Consider the following 20,950-nt stretch of genomic DNA (forward strand, 5'->3'; position numbering starts at 1 on the left):
CTTTTTAAATGGCTAACATATTGTAAGAAAAAGACATTGGACAATTTAAGTAGGTAAATGTGAGACCACGTAGAAAAGCTGGGGACATGGTGGACACAGTGTGTTTGAGAATGTGGTAGGAGGATGTGAGAACAAATATGCACTGTGTATATCAGGTGACAATACATTTTGGTGTGATTGTGACAGAGAAGGAAAGCTCAGATGCCTTACAGCTGATTAAAAGAATTATCAACTAATAGAAACATTTTGCCCCAAATGTAAATATTATTCTATCCCATTGGCATGGTCAATGCTGACTTGGCTTACTGACAACATAAGTCTCTGTTGGGAAAAACTAGGTGCTGTTTCAAGATATTTCCATTTACCAAGCATTACTATCTGTTTTGTTGTGTTAGTTCTCTCCTGCTTCTTTTATCTGAGCTACCTTGTACGCATCTTTAAGGTTCTTGGCATCAGGGCAGAAGAAAGAAAAATGAATTGTTAATGATGAAATTATATATTAATTTAAGGAACTAAGACTAGACACTTAACCAAACATAGGCAAACTACCAGCCTGATGTCTGTGTTTGTAAATAAAGTGTTTTTACAAAAAAAAAAAAAAACACCAATCCAAACTAGGCTACCCTTATTTGTTTCTGTATCACCTATGCTGCTTTCACAGCACCACATCAGAACTGAGGAGCTAGGACAGAGACTCAAAGCTTGCAAAGTGGACAATATTTAACATCCGGACATTTACAGGAGAACTTTGTAACCTCCTACTCTAGACTGACACCGTAAAAATTAAAAGGCAGGGGGAGGGTTAGTCATGCAAAGAGAAACTTCAAATTTCATTCAATTTGACCACCTAAACCAGACCACACTGGTGAAAGAAAAAGTCATGTGCTGAAAGGATTCTTTTGTGAAAACAGAGATAGAATTCAAAGTGAAACTGAACTTACTCCCAAACCAACCCTACCATTAACATTTCAAACCCAAGGCAACATTATGGAAACGGGCTTCAAAATGCATCACTTTTTAAAAAATTACAAGGGTTCAAACACATGCAGTCATCATAAATTGGCCTTTATGATGAATTTGGTCCCTTCCCATCCAACAATGTCATCTTTACACCTCTCCACTAAAGGGAGTAAGAACAAGACAGTTTTGACCCTTACTTCTTAATGTCCCTGGTCACTATGGGTTGGTCTGAGTTCCGTGATTCTCAGAAGACAGGCATGTCGATCCTCATCTCTACCAGTCCATAAAGATACACTCAACCAGATTCATATTCTCCTCTGATTCTGTCAACCTGAAACACGCCAGGAGCCTCTTTATTCCCCAAGAGCCACTTCTCTACCTGTTCCTAAAGTCCAGTTGATACTCTTGCCTTTACTTTTCTGTATCATTACTGCCTGTTCATTCAACTGCTGAGGCCATAAAGTCAACTCACGTATTTGCTTTTCAACAGCTATGCCTAACATCTAACATCAAAGGTAAAATAAAACTTGTGGTTTAAATCTGCCTGGAAGGACTTGGCATTTCACTTATTTTGTTTTGTTTTTTGTTGTTATTGTTTTTGTTGGTTGGGTGATTGGTTGGTTGGTTGGTTGGTTAGTTGGTTGGTTTTTTAAGCACTTTCTAGACAAACTACTTGCTCTCAGGTAGAGGACAACAAATACTAGGTACCAAGGGTGTTGAAGGTCAGAATTAATATGCTTTTACTAATTAGTCTATCTGAAGTTTGCCCTCCTTGCAGCTTCCCCACAACTTATAATCAGCTTTCCTTTAAAGAAGTGTTTAAACGTCCCTGCCCACTAAAAATAATAAGTAATAATAAAGCATGTATACATCATAGAGTAAAAAATATATAAAATATATGCTCTTAAGGAATATTGATTCAGGGAGCTGCATTTCGCTTTTCATAGATCAGTAATTAATTGTATTTCTGTTTCCTAAAGCATTCTAGTTCAGTAATTTTGGGGAAGGCAAATACTAGGAGACAAAAATGTATGACAATCATTTAGTGTCCTTGAACAGTATTATTATGAAGAAAGTGTACAGAGTTCTCATCTGCAAGATATTCAACATCAGTAATCACATTTCTCGTGAAGACAAATAAAAGGGAATTACATCCAGGTGCACATGTATGCTCATCTCCCCAGTGGTTTGCTACAAAGATCTCCCCAAAGGCAGTTCCTGATTTCTGGGCAGGGTCACCAGTAAAAGCAGTTTAAAAGGCTGGTGTGATTGGCATCTGGATACTACAATAGTCAAATCTTCCCCCAAATGATCATGGACCTGTTTTCGCTAATAGGAAGAAAAAGTGACAAGGAGAGAGAGGGTCACCTTTGGAATGCCAATCTGAGCAGTAGTTTAGTTTGCTGTTTTTACCAGCTTCCTTTTGGATGACTAGCATTACATGGAAGGGACTAAATTCTTTGTGCAAATCAAGTGGATTTACTCTGCATTCCTGAAAAAAATAAGAGCATTTTTTTTTTCCTCTGAAGATACAGCGATCACCCCGTCCAGCTGCAGAAGGGAATGTTCTATTTGCTACTCTTGTTCTGGAAGGAGAAAGTACTGTTAACCCCATGTGGCCAGAAGAATATCTTACCATAACTGTTTATATGATTTTCTAGTTACAATATTATGAACTTCTAGTGAATTTTTTGCTTCTTTGTATGCTCTGACATAACCCAAGAATTGAATATCCTTTTCTATATTGAGTATTTCTTTCCACGTCATTTCAATTATCTCTATGAATTAACAGATCCCCTCAAATTAACAGAGAAAAATAAGTTTATGTTAATCTACAATTATAAACATATTATATGAAAAAATAATGACTGAACAATTTACTTGAAAATTCAGTTATTTTTAAACTCACAGCAATAACCTCTATTTTGAATTTTTGAAGCTACATAAATATGCAATGTTCATTGATTTGGAATTTTAGAAGTTAGAGGCATCTAGCACAATCCTCAATTTAATAGATGAGCATGATTAGATCCATAGAAAAAATCATTTATCCAATGTTTCAACACTAGTATATTAATTTAACCATTTTCAATAACAAAATTAAATAACACATTTTAATATAGAAACTGCATATTACTCATATCCTAAATAGAACACTTAGGTGCACACATCTTACATTATGTGTAACAGCAGATGAGTTAGGAGAATATTGGTTTTATAAATTTCAGAAGACTCTTAGAAAAGCTCCTGTCTCATAGTAAACAACAAACATTTGTTAAATGACTAACAGTTAATAGCTAAAGTTTAATGACTTCTAAGTAATCTGTGTGGCAGACACTGCAGAGTTCGGTGGGTGAGCTATTGCCTTTCATCCTCATCCACTTCTAGATATGAGTATTGTAAGCAGTATTATTATGCCAATTTTAAAGAAAAGGAAACAAAGGCACAAAAATAATTAAGTGGTTTGTTTAATGACATTTAGCTAATAAACAATGGGGCCTAGATCTGAGACTTATTAGTCTGCTCCCTAAGCACTGACTCGTAATCATACAGAAGTGGGGAAGTTAATACTTGATCTTAAATTTATACTATGATGTAAATGACTGATAATATACCCTTCCTGAAGATTATTTTATAGAACACTTGTATCCAAGAGGAAAAGTGACCAAAAACAGAACCTAAAAAAGACAAAGCTGATTAATTTTTCTGCCCAGAAGTAAATTTTGATGAAGTTCATTTACGATAGAAAATATAATATTAAGCAACATGTTAGAACGTATACTCATATTTTTTAATTGTTTTCATTATATCATATGAGATAAAAACACTTAAAGCAAATATGGAAGAGGTGTGAGCCATTCAGAGATTCCCTTCTGGAACTGTAATACTGAGAGCATTTATTTATTTATTTATTTATTTAATTTTTATTTATTTATGATAGTCACACAGAGAGAGAGAGAGAGGCAGAGACATAGGCAGAGGGAGAAGCAGGCTCCATGCACCGGGAGCCTGATGTGGGATTCGATCCCGGGTCTCCAGGATCGCGCCCTGGGCCAAAGGCAAGCGCCAAACCACTGCGCCACCCAGGGATCCCTACTGAGAGCATTTATACTGAGACTTGCAATACATTGTTAATGACTATGGAACATGCTATGAATGTATTTATAAGTCTTGTCATCAATGGGTGAAATCTGACTTATTTTATATATATATATAACATATGTATGATAATATACATTACTATATATTTTGTCTTTGAATATTATTTGAAATCTCCATTCATATTTCAAGTTATTTTAGACTTTGATATTTTAAAATGAACAATTCAAAATAAAAGCATTTTAGCTCTTAACAATTATTCACTCATTACATATAATTATTTGAGAGACTTCCAAAATTCGTTCTTTAAATTCACCTCAGAACATAAAAACTGCATAAATATATAGAAATGTGAGTTGATAGCACCACTTGACATACAGCATTTCAGCCCCATTTAAAATAATTTCATTCAGAGATCTAGCTTCTAGGAACATTCTGGAATCCATTGCTATGGAAAGAAAAGTGGTTTCTAAATGGCTTTCGGGTGCAAGTAAATAAAAAGGCCAACCCTATTTACTATTCATGCCCGAAAAGCCAACAACTGAAAAGAGAAATGCAAAAAAAAAAAAAAAAAAAAAAGAGTTTAGTAGTGTTGGGTAAGGAATATTTGAGTGATAAATACTTCCCCTCCCATCCTCATTTATTACTTTTAGTACTTTTAGGTATTTCCTATTCTACAACTTCCAAAGAACTGTCCACGTAGGAATCTTCCCCCTCCATGGCAAAGCACCAGTGTTTGAATCAGAAGCTTCCAATTCGTGTTTCAACCCTGAACTTCAGTAGCTATGGTACCTCCATCTCATTTTCTCTGTACTTGGAGGCTAAAAATTCCTACCTACAGGCTTGAGGAAGGATTGGATAAGAGACTATTTAAATAAAACAAATAGAAGATGCTAATTATACACATACCTCTGTGTTTAGGAAAGACATAAGTTTCGAGAAAGCTGTTGCATTGGTTTTATAAACTGGCCCTAGCTTATTAATTGGGTAAACTTCATGTAACCATGGCTCAGCTCAATACAATTTTTCAACCAAACCTGCTAACTGACCCAAAGGGTCAAACCAATAATTTGACGTAGACCCGGTTTAAACATTAAAGAGAACCTTAAAAGTCAGACAAAGCTGCTAATAAAAAGGAGCTAGTAATGCCCCAGAACGTGCCTGAATGCAGAAGAACTTCTTATTCTCTGGGAATCACCAAACCTCCAGGGAGCAGTTCAAGCCAAAATTGTGATCTCCCCGCCTTGTCCTTCAAATGATGTGTACTCCAAACACATTTTCTGTGCAGCTGGAGGCTTTGTTATAGACAGAAGGATCCTGCTCAGTGAGGCCGGTGTTTACAGCCTAACTTTTTTAAAGAGGAATTTGGAAAACTTCCCAGACGCTACATCTGCCCCTAGCCCTTGCACCTCAGAGTATAAGGCCGGCTAGGGAGAGCGTGCAGACGACTAAATTTATTAACGGTGGACGGGCCACTCTATCTTTCACTGCAACAACAGTAGGTGATCCCATCAAAAATCTGTCTGCTGGCTAGCCAGCAAATCTGAGCTGACATGCTAGCAGCAGATATACTCAGCTGAATGGAAACGAGTGCTGTTTCCTCCAAGAAACACATCACAAGCCAAATGTTGGACCAGGTAGGCAATTTCTATTTCCATTTGTGAAAGGGCCTTTCAACTCTGTATCCGTAGGCTTTTTAACTTTCTTTTCCAGATCCTTATTTTTTTCTTTTCATTCCTTTCTTTGACATTTACGAATATTAAGCAGAAGTTGAACATTTTATGATTGCTCAATCGTTGAATTTCAATATTCCACAATGATTCTCAGGTACCAGGCCACTAGTTAAGCAGGCATTTGCCTCAATATATCTCTGCTGGGATATCATTCATGTTCAACGTACATCAGCAGCCAGCCTCACTTAAAAGCAAACTATTTACTATTTTAAATAAAAATAAATAATATTAAATAAAAAATATTTGAGCCATATTTTACAGCTCAAATTCCACCTCACGATCTGTCCTCAACATAGGCAACATTTTGAAGACTACTTGCTCCAAAATGACTTTCTCCTGGATTAAATGAATACTGTTACGAGTTTACAGAATCATATGAACCTTATTCTCTGTAGATTTTTTTAAAAGTTGGGAAAGTGAAGTATGCAACATAAATAGTTACAGTCTTCTGTAATTATAGTGAAATAGCGCTTTTAGAAACTCTAATTTGGAAAGGTAACAGGACTTCTGGAACATTGTAGGATCAGCAAGACCAGGAGCTGGGTGAGACAAATGAGGCAGGATTACAGAGCCCCGCAAGTGAGGGATGAAGCTTACCTTCATTTAAAATTTTAGCATCTTATCGGGAATATTTTGGCATTGATTTTCATTTAAAAAATATTGTATGAAAATATTATTTTTGTTGACTCCTGAGGGAATTTTTTATGCCTTAACATTTTGTTCACAAAGCAAGTGCCTCACTTACCCATAGTGCCAACATATCCATAGAACGTACGTTTCCCCAAAATTAGTTTCTCCCATAATGCTCTCCAAAAAATCTACTGATGGTATAATGCTTAAAAAAAGTGGCAAATAAAAATTAGGCACACCAAGCTAAGCAAAGTCAAATAGCTTTCTTATAATTGCTTTTAGGGGTTTTAATAACTCAATATGTACTGAGAATCTCTAACAGCATGGAGCATTTCTCAAACTCACCCATCCATAGAACTCTTCTTTTTTTTGTAGACCGTGTAAAGTTGTCTGAGGAACACATTCTGGTAAATGGTGTCTGAGAGCCGTTTCCAGCACATACTTTGATCAAATAAGGCTACCGTCCCACATATATATTTCTCTTCCCTTTACTTACCCACATCCCCCCACACAGAATACTAAAAAGATGGACAAGTTGACACAAGATGAAGTTATAAATTAGTATTTATATGAATTAGTATTTCTGAATTAGTATTTCTATGGACAGGTATAGTAAAAACTGAGTGTGAAAAAATATCAAGATAGTAAGAAACATCTTGGAGCTTAGTGCCTCTGCAATAGAGTGATGTCAAAAACACTCACCAGTAAAGTCCGTATTGACTGGGTGTGTGGAGCTGGGAAATTTATAATATCCATTTCCTGTGAAACGAGTTCCTTTCATCATTACGGCTGTGGGAGCTGAGAGAGATGACTCTCTCCTCTCCAGCTGATACATGGGAGAGGGTCCATTGAGTTCTTCCGGTGCGAGCCATCTAACACGGATGGTTGTGCTGTTGATTCTTTCCACCATGGGAGGCCTCAGTTGGGTTGGTGCTAAATGTCAAAAGACACTTGTTACATTCGAGAACTTAGCTTCTGTCTCTAGACACAGATATTTCAACACATGTACACATGTACTTGTGTACATCACACTCAAGATCAACTTGATTGTGGTCTCAAGAATTTACATGGCTCCATCAACTGAAGACACAAGACAGCGTTTATCTTAAATGTGACCAAACACCATTTAAATGACTAACAAATAGTTATAATAAAACTTTTAGGATTAAATAAAATTTCCTCTTGTAGATAATTTCTCTATTCTTTCTCATTCAGGAAAAGATATTACATATTACCCTCTGTTGGTGTCTCACCTCGATTCCTTTTACCAACCTGGTACCATAATGGTGCAATGATCCTGTTTGTCTCTAATTGGCTCGTGATTGCCCCCTTTTCTGGAGAAATTCCCTTGCCTGAGTGGAAACTACCTCACCCAGAAGCCACCAGATCCCTCATGAAACCTGCAGCCTGTGACTACCCATGCCCACCGCCAGTGGGTACTGATCACAAATGGTAGAGCCCCTCATCTTAACATCACTTCAAGTTATGGCTGCAATTCACAGATCCAAGGAAGTAAAGGAAATCATTAAAATGGGCTAGTTCATGGGACAAGAGGGCATGTGGGGTTCAAGAAGAACCTGGCCCGGTGAATAGTCACTAATTCATACCAGCCATTGGATAATGCAGGAATGATGACCCAAAGTTGCCAAATCTTTTACAGCATTAAAGATAGTCATTTTATGTGTAGTTTTACTGATTTTTAAAGCTTAGCAACTAAAGGAAAACAAATAAGCAAAACCACTCTGAAAGCCAAGTAGAGCATCCACATGAGGAAAAGGAGCCTGTGAGCTCAGGGGTTTATGAACTCTGGTTCAGGTTCCATAGACTCAGGGCAGCCCTGTGGGTCCTGAAATGACAATACCAACAGGGCCTATGCCTAGCTGCAGGGAATGCCCTGTGCCCATGCATACACTGAGGCCTTGGCATGTTTCGAGGTCCTGGGACACTGGCAATTCTCTGGAGGCTCCTGGGAAACTCCAGGAATGAGTAACAGAGATAGAGACTTTTCCCTACAATCTACTAGAAAGGGGATAAGGGTAACCACTGAGTTAATAAAAATTAAGTTTTCATTTGATTTTTTCTTCTTTTATTTTTATTTAAATTCAACTTAGTTAACATATAGCATATTATTAGTTTCCAGGGTAGACTTTAGCATATAGCATATACTGGGTGTTGCATATAACACCCAGTACTTGTTGCATCGAGTACCCTTCTGAGTTTTCTTCTTTAAACAGTTGAGTGTATAGGCTGCGATTCATCCCCACCCAAAGTGGGCTGGCTGGATTTGAGTGGCACAAGCAAAGAAAGGAACAAATATCATCACCAAGCTGACTGTTTAAGGATTTAAACTAAAGCCGTGTTAACATAGCCTTCTGCATACACAGAGTCTTTGCCTATTTCGATAAACATAAATTAAAATGATAGGAATACAAGAATTGATATCCTTAAACCATGAAAGACAATTCACCTTAAAACAGCTTATAACAAGTACTATTTGTTACTCTCTAGAAAGCTGGCCAGCTTTCCAAAGGGAAATAATTAACTGTGATTCTATTTTAACTTTGCATGAAGAAGAGGGCACTGAGCAATGTGTTCATCAACTTACAAAGATAATTAACAATTCTGTTCATCTTCTGCTATTGCAAACCATGTGATGTTTTTATTTCTAGATATGTATAAATCTGTAAATTTTATGCATGATTTCCTTTAGCATTCCTTGCCAAAAATTAGTAAATGGTGAGTTCTCAAAGATTTCACTCTACAAGCTTTGCTCCATCTTCAAAATAGTCCAACACAAAATAAAAAGCTAATCATCTAGAGAATTCTTTCCCCCTGAAGTTTCTCTTCATTGTTTGGAATTCCATTCTTGTATTAAAATTTTAGCAGGCTCTTATGGATTATGAGCTTAACCGGGGAAGAAGGATTGTCAAATATTTTTGAGTCCTGGGTTCAGGGAAGCAATGGGGGAGGACGAATTACATAATTTTTATTATTTATCTAAAATTTGCTGTTTAAGAGAAGCACCTGGTGGCTCAGTCAGTTGAGGATCTAACACTTGATTTCAACTCAGGTCATGATCTCAGGCTTGTGAGATGGAGCCCCAAGTTGGGCTCCACAGACCATGGGGAGTCGGCTTAAGATGCTCTCTCTTCCTCTCCCTCTGTCCCTCCTTCTTGCTCTTTCTCTCTCTCAAATACATAAATTAATCTTTAAAATAAATAAATAAGGGACACCTGGGTGGCTCAGCATTGAGTGTCTACCTTCAGCTCAGGGCATGATCCCTGGTCCCAGGATCAAGTCCCACATCAGGCTTCCTGCAGGAACCCTGCTTCTCCCTCTACATATGTCTCTGCCTCTCTCTCTCTGTGTCTCTCATGAATAAATAAGTAAAATCTTAAAAAGTCATAATCAAATGAATCAATAAATAAATGCACAAAAGACGAATTTTGAACTATTTTGTTATATTTTCTGCATCCCACATACACTTCCCTAGTGTTATAGGACAAAAGAGGTTGACATTCTAGTTTGAAAAATACTGTCTAGTCCAATGACATCCAATGGAGTTTTCTCTAATGATGGAAATGTTCTAGATCCATATTGTCTAATATGATAGGCATTGGCCATGTATGAATACTGAGCACTTGATATGTGGCTCGTGAGAATGAGGAATTACATTTTGTTCATGGCTACCATACTGGATAGCAAAGATCTAGAGATTCACAAACTATATATTTTTGGTGCGTTAAGAATAGGATTTCCATTTATCTAAATATTTAGGGAAATTAGGAATATGCCTCCTGTACTTCTAGAGAACCAAAGAGTATTATCCTTGTTTAAAAAGTAGCCTCTTACTCAAAGTCCCATTTACTTGACATTTGATATTCCTTCATTTCAACTGCCCAGCTAGTTAGGGATAATGGTGAAGCTTTATACCATTACATTATTCAGAATCCCTTACTCCATTGAAAGCATAATCCGAACTCACTTCTTAATCAGGAATATAAATTCAGAGTCAAACAAAACAAAAAGAATTCCAGCAACTCAATAGTTCTTAAAAAATATCTCCTAAAAGTGAGAGTGCACTTTTTTTTAATTTGGCAAAATGATTATAATCAATAAGGGCCCTCTTACTGAGAACCCACTACAATTAATGTTGACTGTTTAAATTCTAACAAGTAGTGGATCCCTTCTAAATTCACAGGGGAATTATTCCACCAAGCAATTAGACTATTCTTAGGAAGTCAACTACAAAGAATGAGTCAAATTAGGTTTTTTTTTTTTTTTTCTCTTGCTTAAAAAAAACCAAACAACTTTCCAGCTGGTATGTTGTAGCTTCACTTAGATGAGCCAACCCAGCCTGTTTGAAAGGGTGAGCACCCTACTGAGTCATTATCTTCAGTTTCCCTAAGACCAGAGGGGGAATTTTCAATCAATTAAACCAGACTGGTCACACACATACACATACATGTAAAGTGATGAAAAGAAAAATAGATATTTGTGAACTATTAAACACACTTACAAAAATACAGACTTACTAAGAGAAAGGAGGAATAAAGGATTATTTCTCAGACTATCAACATAAAGGGATTACAGTTATAAATTTGTTCATCACAAAACTGGATTAAGAGACAACATAGAATAATGTTTCAGAGATTATATTTTACTTTTTAATTTCCAATTCCACATGACTTAGGAAAATCACTTAAAAAGTATATAGGTCCTCAGTTTTCCCAGCTGTAAGATGAGGATAAATTCTTGGTGGAATATCTTGACAATAACTGCTTTAAAAACAATATATATAATTGTGTTAGGTTTTACAAAGCAAATTACTACACAAATGCAAGGCACTATTATTAGCCAATAACACATCTTTCATATTACATATTATAAAAGGATACAATTCATCCACATTCAAAATCTGTATTTACTTAGAAAATCCTCTTATAGCTGTAAAGTACAAAATGGATCTTCAATATCCATCATTTCAAAGAATAACAACATACAAAGTCTGTTTCTACTTAGAATAAAATTACAATGTTTTTGTATTTTTTCCACCTGCTTTGTATCCAGCTCCCAGCCTAGCTCTTCTATTTGTAAGTATTCTTTTATAAAATGCTCTGATAATAGACATTCTTCTTTATGCAGCATTTATTACTTTATAATCTGATTAATAGCATATCATAATGCATAAATTTACATGTGCAAAATTTATGTAGTGTGGAGTTTGAGTGTCATAGGATAAGAATGGAAGGCTAAATGAGCAGAAGCTTTGGTTGATGGCAGGTCTTTAAAATCAAATCTCCTTATTTGTTTTCAAGCAAGAGTTTGTTGCCTATGAACACTGCACAGCAGTGTCAATATCTTAAAACATCGTCAACTTTCTATTACAAAGACAGGAATCCAGGAATGAAGAGCCTTTCGACATTTCAGGCCTATGTGGGGAGCGGATTAACATAAGACATCCTCAGGCACTTTGTCAATAGAACACAATTTTGACTTTTCCTCAGAAATGCAAAACTGTCATGAGAAATGTAATTTGCCCAAACACGGCTAGGCCAAAACACCCACGGAAGGGCACTGGGATCAGGGCTTGCACAAGAGATCCAGGCCAGGAAGCCATGATTTCTCAGTTGGAGCCCATCCTACTGCATCTGCTCTCCAGTCAGTGTCCAGAAGCTTCTCAGAATCTCAGAAACCAGACAGCCTTGCCTTGTTCACTGCTCTCTCTTCTGACCAGATAAACAGAAACAAAATCCATTTCACCCTTTCCTCCTTCTTTGTTTACTCGTCTTCTTCAAGAGAGAATATGTAGAATATGTGCAGTGGAACCAATCTGGCAAGGAGAAAACTTTGCTTCTAGACTGGCTCATTTGGTCTCTAGTCATGGCACACAGGCTAATCCATAATTTGGCCCCTCTGTTCCTCAGTGCCTCATTTGTTGAAGAGCATGACAGATCCAATTGTGTCTTCCGGTTTCAAAATTCAATGATTTAACATTTTCAAGCAGTGCTTCTCAAGGAGTAAACCAGAAGGGATGCTGGACATATGACATATGGATCCTCTCAGCCCTTCAGGAAGCCAGCCAGTTTATCCCCTTCAGCTCTGAGCCACCTTGTTTCTCGACCCCAGCCTGGCATATAGGAATATTAAGACTTCTCTACGTCTTACGACATAAAGAAAGGCCAGAAAGCACTGCTTTTAGAGAATTTAAGGCAAATTGCCTCCTTGGTGAATAAACACTACCTTTACCAGCTGTTGTTCTGGTGATCATCAATAATTTGCAAGTAACTCGCATCCTAGATGTGCAGAGGAGAGGACCCATGCTTTCTGAACCGCATACGCAGCAGCAGTGCTGACAGTGAGCACTGTTCCCTAAAGTCCACCATTAATAAAAGGTAGCTGCTTGGACTGTAATTATGGCATCCTTGCTACCCAAACTTGAAGCTTTTATGGGGCTTATGCAATTAACTACTTAAATGCATCGTAACACTTGCTTCTCTGACAGCAAAGTATTGATTTTTTAATCATTTTCAAGTCTCCTCTAGCACAAATAAATGTACTACAGTTACAGTTAATGCACTGTGTACATGCATTAAATGCTGGTGTGACACAATTTATTATTTTGTGATATATAGAACTGAAGTTTGGCTTCTCAGAAATTAGCATCACCGAACCGACGTCAGCATGGAAACCACCATTGTCCTTGATACTCCAAATTCTCTAACTTCAAAAAGCTAGGGAGACCTTTGTTAGTAGGATAGTTAGGCCTAAAAAAAAAAAAAAAAAGCAGAGGGCACTGGATATAAATCTTTTATATATGTCAGTGTAGGAGCAGATTAAAAATTGTCTAACAGGAAGATACAGTGTATATTTTCCTAAAGGTGTCACTGTGGGACCTATGGCAACTTTGTTCGGATGAATTTTTGTCTATTTAATTTCTTTCCTTGTACTTATGTAGGGTACACCTATCAAAATATTTTATATACTGCAGTCTGTTTGATTCAGCCAATTTTTCCATATTCTAATTGTGTTGTTTTAACGCCTTCCTGTAGATAACACATCATAAAGCTCAAAGCTTTAAAAAGTATGATTTCTGCATGCCACAAAGGCCAACAGAGCCCCTACTGAAGTCACCTACCTAAATGCAGACCTGGTGACAGAGGTCATTACAAGTTTCATCAATGAGCCCTTTCCTCGGGTGCATCCACACATTCAAAATTAAAGTTGGTGAGAGTAGAAAGCAGTTAATTTTGTTTTGTTAGAAATAATATCATTTTAGTTTTAGCATCTAAGACAGATGCCAGCATTTCACTCTGAACAGATGGTAATTCCATCTAATAGTGCATCTCTGTATTAGTAAGGTCTGTTGTGTATACAAACAGTAATAAACAGTAGGTAAGGATCAAAATAAATTTTAATTGTTGACATTAAATTCTGGCAGCCACAGTTCTAAGGCTGCAATATTCCTTTTTCAAGGCTGTCAGATTTACTAATGCTGCAAAAGCTCTGCTGAAAGCTGCCAGATTCCAGTTTCAGTAAAAAAAGGTTTCTGCACGCCACCAGTGACTGATCGGCACCGGGATATCTGTTTCCATAGCTGAAATAATTGTTCAAGAACGATGTGGAACCGGTGCTACCATCCATGGGATGGTCAGCCAGGATCCCCTTTAGAATGTTCCTGAAGGACCGAACATCTCATTAAGAGGCCGGTATAAAGAGCTACATCCAAATTGCTACATTATGGGAAACAGTGTCACCACAGCCCCTTTCCTACCCTGCTCAGTAGGAGCCTCCCAGTCAATGCATTTTATTCTCTTTGCAAAGCTGGGCATTCCTGAACTTCTCCAAAAGTGACATCATTCCTTTCATTTTGTTTGCTTTGCCGGAGCCTGAAGGATTTCCCTGACAATCGGAGCTACCATCAGCTGCGCTCTTCCATAGGCTTTGCTGTGGATCAAGTGTGCCAACAAGCACCAATTTGGTCCTGACAATGCCTCCAGCGATCTGGTATTACAAGTAGTAGCCGCTATTTATTTTGGGAAGCTGCCATGTTAAAAAAAAAATCATTAAAAGACCCAGTTTGGCATTCAGGTGACTGTTCAATAACAAACATGCTTTGCAATCATATTTCTTTAAAAAATGGATGTATTTTTTTTTTAATCATGAAAAATATATTGCTTCCACCATATGGGACAACCAACGACTCACCAACCGATTTAAGATGCAGCATATTGAGCTGACCATATGTTACAGTGCTGTTGAATGGCTGAGTGATTCATGCCCGTCACATTCTAGTATATCAATTAAAGCTCCTTGAAGTCTGCATGATTTGTGTCTCTGTTATTAAACCCTGCTAATTCATCCCACTTACACATCTGTTATAAATCTCTAGGAGTGCTGCATGATTCATGGCAATCTGTGAGCATGCTACAGCAAATTCTTCTCCTTGTAATTAACAGTAAATTGTTTTACTGCCATGCAATGAATTTTTCAGTTATATTGCAAATGAACTCCTAAATGTGCGGTTCTTTCCTAAGAACTGACTTATATCATTAGGCAATTAAAAAGTATTGCTTTGAACCAAAAGCTTTTAATCAAGCGAAATACAACTTAAACATTGCTTAAGAGCCACGGAAATGTGACATGTTGGTTAAAACTGTAAAATAATTTCTGTAGTTGAAAGAGCAAAACAAACAAACAAAACCTTCAGTGTACTGAGGATCTCGGTGACGCTGCGACACACGACTTGCTGCCTGGAAACACTCAGTGAGACAAGTTTGCACAGATACTGTTTATCTTAGAAGTTACTTAAGTCATCTGTCATTACCAAATTTCTCAGATTGCTTTACACTTCTCTAATTGTAAAACAGTGCCTTTATTCTTGAAATAAATAATTGGATAATTAGCCAAGTTGAATCATCAGAGGATTCCAGCGCTGTTCAAGTGTTCTTGTCAGAGGTGAAGCAAATTCATTTCAGCTCGCCTCTGCAGCTCTTCGAGGAGGCTTTGATTTTTTTCCCCCCACTTTCTTGGCAGCAGCTTCAGATTCATGAGTCCATACATCAAGTCAGTAGTTTAACAACAAATGGAATTAAATTCAAAGAAGGGAAACTAATTGAAGGACAGCAACAAAAGTGTTTGGTAATGTGCTTTTTAATATGGCATGCCACATTTGCATGATAATTTTTCCTTTTTAGCATGGAGCAGAAAGTGACTAGCTTAATGAGGGATTATTCAAGACAGGAACGAACAAAATGCATTCATAACTAAGAACAAAGATTGTATTATGAAACAAAAACAGGCAACCTCAGAGAAGTAACTGGATGATTGGTTTATGCATTATGAATAAAAAGATAGAAAAATATTTATATTAGTATTCACTAATGACTATATATACAAGATTGTTGTAATTAAAATTATAAATTAACATATTAAGAGTGCTTGTTTAATCACTCTGGGTCCTATTCACAATGAAAAGACTCATGTACCTGCATGCAAAACAATGTGTGTTTTCAACTGAGCCGCAAACAGCCTATACATTTTACTCTGGATTCAGAGAAAAACCTTAATGCACCGCTAATTACTTGCTTAATGGGAAATGGGCACTTCTAAGCTGGTAGCGTGGAGGTCAATTTATGACAGGCAAAGGAAATATCACATTGTTCACCCCGGAACGGAGCTCCAGAAGGAATTTCTCTCATGAGAGGTTTAAACTGTGCTGAATTCACAAAGTGTTGGATGCACAGAAATTTGCTAAATTGCAAGGGTGATCTTAAGGAAAAAAACAACCAGGGCTCTAACAGGGCCGGGGCCATCAGCTCATTACCCTCCAACACCCAGAAGCAGCTCCAGAGCCATCCAACACCCCACTTGGAGGCTTTGCTCCAGATGGAAACAGGGCTGCTCCTGGGAGTGACCAGTTCCTCCCAGCAGACCAGTTCTCAGCTTTGTCGTGGGCCCAACACTAAGGCAGCAGCAATTCAATATTCCTGAGGAAATGCACCGATTCTAACCATATCTCTCACTGGAAAAAATACATAAAAGCACATTGCAATCCTCAAGCTTTCTGATGAAAATCAGGTAAATCGTTGCAGGTATCTTTTTTGATTTCTGCAACTGAGATTTAAGGGGGAAACATGCTTTCATGAATCCAGGCTTTGGAAAAGCTGAACACTCCTACCAACTTTTGGTTACCATTTTTAAAAAGTTTTTGACTGGTCTCTGGCTTCTTTCAATCTCCCATAAGATATTCATGTGAACTACATTTGCACGTAAGAGCTAATTCCCCACACATTCATTAGATTTTGTGGCAGTAATATATTCCCTCCGATTGCAATTTCAGGGCAGGAAGCACCATAAGCTGTAAGCCAACTTTTATTTCTTCCCTACAGCAAACCTGTTGACTCTTCAAAAAGGATTGACCTTCTCATTGTTTATTTCTATGGCTTAGTATCTATGAGTTCTAACTGGATGTTGAATCTTAGGAAAAATCGTAACCAAAAACTCTCCTGCACCAAAAATAAGTCTGCTAAGAAAGATATTGGATCTGGAATTGCTGGGCTTTTCCGTACACTCCAACAAAAACAATTAAGTTCATTCTTATTGATTTCAACACTCCCTGAAAATGATGTCCTCGAAAATAAATCAAACGGCAAACAAAAATTATTTTTCCATACTTTTGTCATGTAAGTGACTTTATTCTCTGCTTGGCAGGAGAAGAATCAGAGTTCTGACCAAATGTATTAAGGGATTAAGAAATAAACATTTTCCCAGGAGAACACTAAAATAGCTTTTCCTTCAGAAATGAAAGCATTTTTTTACACGGAAACGAAAGTTAATTTATTTCTTTTTAAGGGAAATTGGGTAGAAGGAAAATGTTGGCAAGGAACAAAAAACAATTTTAAATATACACGTTTGAATGTACACATTGAGAATATTTTAAATGTACCGTTACATCTTCTCCTGCAACTGCTCAATCCTTTACATTCCAGCTTCTGCTTCAACCACACTAAACAGAGGGCTCCCGAGAGGGCCACCAATGCCACCTTCCTTGTAGATCACATTCCTCTTGCTTTCCCTACAGCGTATGATACTACAGAATTCTAGATCCTTCTAGAATTCTCTCTTCCCTTACCTTTTCTGATACCGTTCCCTTTAATTCTGACCATTTCTCTGTTCCCTTTACTCCTTTCTCTTTCTCTCAAAATAAGAGCATTCACTAAGGTGTGAACTTTTAATTTGTATTTTCTCTGATTTTACTAATTCATTGTTATCCACAGTTTTAGCTGCATCTATATGCAATAATTATGAAATCTATATCATTGTTAAGCTGCAGATTTGCATTTTCTGCTGTGGGCTCCTTATAATTGTCCTGGGTATGTTGCTAGCAAATGATCAAACTTAAACCCATGGCTTTATTTCTCCCTTGTGTTCTTTCTTCATCTTTCTCATTATCTTTGATGGCATCACCATGGTCTGCAATATTTACTGTCATCTTCAATTCTTCCTGCTTCTTAACCTGCGGATTTCTCTTCCTTGATCCACCTGTGTTCCTTTCCTTCCATTTTTACTTTTGTTCCTCTGACTTCCTCCCTCCTTGGCTCTTATTAGAAAAATCAATCAGACTCTAAACACTCTTTTCTAGTCTCTTCTACATTCTACTACCAGAGAAATCTCCATAAACCCGAGTTTTCATCTCATCAGTACCTGGAACCATGCTAGTCCTAAAATACTGACTAGGATGGCATGTGTTCCGTAAATACCTACCCAAATCCTTACCAATCTTTTAGAGTCCATCTCCAATGCTATTTCATCGGAGATAATTTCCTAATCTCCCAAATCAAAGCTATCTATCCCATATTCTGTGTTCCCATAGCTTTCTTTTGTTCCTTCTCCATAACCTCCTGTTCACCCTACCTTGTATGTCACCATCTTAACATAGACACCATTAAGGTGTCTCTGAATAGAATTATCTTTGAATCCCCCACAGTGCCCTAAATAGGTAAGCCCTATTATATGCTTACTGAATTGAGCATTCACAGCAAAATACAGTAACTGTACAATCACGGCACATCGTTAACTATGTACGGCAAACAACAAATTTGAAATCTGTAGTTTTGGGCAAAATTTTGAAATGCTTACCATAATTCTGAATGGCATAGTCCTCACAGAACTGAAAAATAATGATTATAGACTTTAGCACTCTTACAGTTTATTTTTGTAATATAATCCTTAGTGCTGGGACTCTGCATGGTTTAATTTGTGTTACATAGTGTTACAGAAGCAAAACTGTAAAATACCTTTTTGATTTTGATAATATTAGAAACTTTATAAATTTGCATTGTGACTGATAGTGAGAACAATCGTGATAAAAATAACAATTTTTACTGAGGATTTACTCTGTGCTGGGCACTGCTTTAAATATTTAACTTTCTTAATCCTCATGAACCCTATATAAAGTAGGTTATCCTTATTTTTAAATGGGAAGATCAAACCCCAGAAGTAATGTAGTTTACTTAAGGTCATGCAGCTAGCTGATGGCAGAGGTCTGAATTTAAACCCTGGCATCCTGGCTTATCATTCTTACCCTAAATATATGAATAAGCTCTTATTTTCAAAAGTCGATTAATTTGTGCATCTTACAGCTTTCAGAGAACATGAGAAGTTTCCAAGTTCTATCTTTCAAGGATAAAGTGTCGGAGAGGATTGAGAGGACTTAGTTTCATCTCACTACTGTTCCAGTGGACAGAAGTGGCCTCCAGTACCCTCACCAGTAGCTGAAATGGGAGCCACGTCCCAGAGCTATGTCCCTTCCATGCCACAGAAATCGGCTGCTGCAACCAAGGTGGGTGTTATTAGTGCACTTCTTCTCACTGGTGAATTGACCAGGCAGGATCTGTTTCATAGACATTTGTCCTGCTTTTCTCTTTCCACCCCCCAGACTCCATCTAGTCTCTTCAGACAGGCATGTCTCCCTTCAGTCCGCTTCATTAGTTTGTTTTCACAAAAAGAATCTCATCTAGAGGAGAGAGCCTGTACCAGCAGTAGAAACTATTGGCTTGTGAGATGCAGGTGGGAGGCACTACACAATGCCTTGTGGAGGTGGCATGCAGTGTGGGAGAGAGACCTGAGGGAAAGCTAGTTATGGAAAATGTTATTGGAAATGACATCATGAGGAAGATAAATTAGACTCTGGGGAGTCCCCAAAGGAGTAGAGGGAGACTGTTGAGTGGAGGCCACAGAGACATATTCTGGATCCATGTAAGAAATCACCATTTAAAAGAGGTCTCTAAAAAAAAAATAAAAATAAAAAAAAAAAAATAAAAAATAAAAAAAAAAAAAAGAGGTCTCCAAACCTGGATCTGTCTGAGAAGGGGTAGCTCCCCTACCAGTAAACGGATCAAACACGAGTTGGACAAACACTTGGGAAGAACATTACATAGAATATACTATTATTGGTCAGCAAGTCACACTAAATGACTTTTGAAGATCTTTTTTATTTTTTTTATTTTTTTTAAAGATTTTATTTATTTATTCATAAGAGGCACAGAGAGAGAGAGAGGCAGAGACACAGGCAGAGGGAGAAGCAGGCTCCGTGCTGGGAGCCCGATGTGGGACTTGATCCCGGGTCTCCAGGATCACACCTGGGCTGAAGGTGGCGCTAAACCGCTGAGCCACCGGGGCTGCCCCTGACTTTTGAAGATCTAATTATGAATTCATTTGACAGAGAGAGCGCATGTGCAAGCAGAGGAGGCACAGAGGTAGTGGGAGAAGCAGACTCCCCGCTGAGCCCAAGGCAGCACTGGATCCCAAGACCCTGAGATCATGACCCCAGCAGAAATCAAGAGTCCCATGCTCCACCAACTGAGCCACCCAGGCATCACACTAGATGACTTTGAAGTGTTTTACAACCCGGGGAAGTCATGATTTCAGTTCTCCTCAGTCACATGTTTGTGATCCTTCTGCTCTAACTCAGGCCAGTTCTTAACTTGTGTTGTTTCTATTTTTACTCTTCTCCAGCCTGCAAGACAGAGTTCTCTCTTTTTTTTTTTTTTTATTTTTGTTCTCTAGTCCCAAACTATATCATTTTTTTCCAAAAGGAGACAGGGAGCTTGCCTCTATCATCCATAGTCAGTAACCCTCTAATAATCTAATATACAAAAGTAAATAAATAAACAGTCTTATAGGAGAATGGAGTTCTGTACAATCTAGGTATGCCACAAATGTATGCATACATATGAAATACATATAAATATATAAAAACACAGATTTTGGTTGTAGAGGTAATACTTCTTCCTTAGAAGAAGGAAGGAAAACATGCTTCCTTAGAATTGGGGAGTCAATCTCATTGATGGAGAAGTTGAAGAAACAAAATTACTTGAATGAAATAACTTGAGCCAAACAAGTTTTTCGAGAACCCAAAGCAACTAGAGGACTTTGGCATAATTGGTTCGGGGGTGTTTGGTTTCTGAGGAACCAAAGTTAATCTGGTAACATTGCTTAAACAATACAATAGAATCAGACCTGAA

General features: G+C 37.6%; 1 protein-coding gene across 1 annotated transcript in view; it reads right to left on the reverse strand.

Annotated features, from left to right (window-relative positions):
• The window catches only part of USH2A (usherin), a 684,230-nt gene that overhangs the window by 477,370 nt on the left and 185,910 nt on the right, over nt 1–20,950 (reverse strand). Inside the window, exon 21 of the mRNA XM_025991680.2 lies at nt 7,125–7,355. Coding sequence (XP_025847465.2) covers nt 7,125–7,355 — 231 coding nt within the window. The remainder of the gene's footprint in view (nt 1–7,124; nt 7,356–20,950) is intronic.

The sequence above is a fragment of the Vulpes vulpes genome, chromosome 5, assembly GCF_048418805.1.
Source record: "Vulpes vulpes isolate BD-2025 chromosome 5, VulVul3, whole genome shotgun sequence".
Classification (NCBI taxonomy): domain Eukaryota; kingdom Metazoa; phylum Chordata; class Mammalia; order Carnivora; family Canidae; genus Vulpes; species Vulpes vulpes.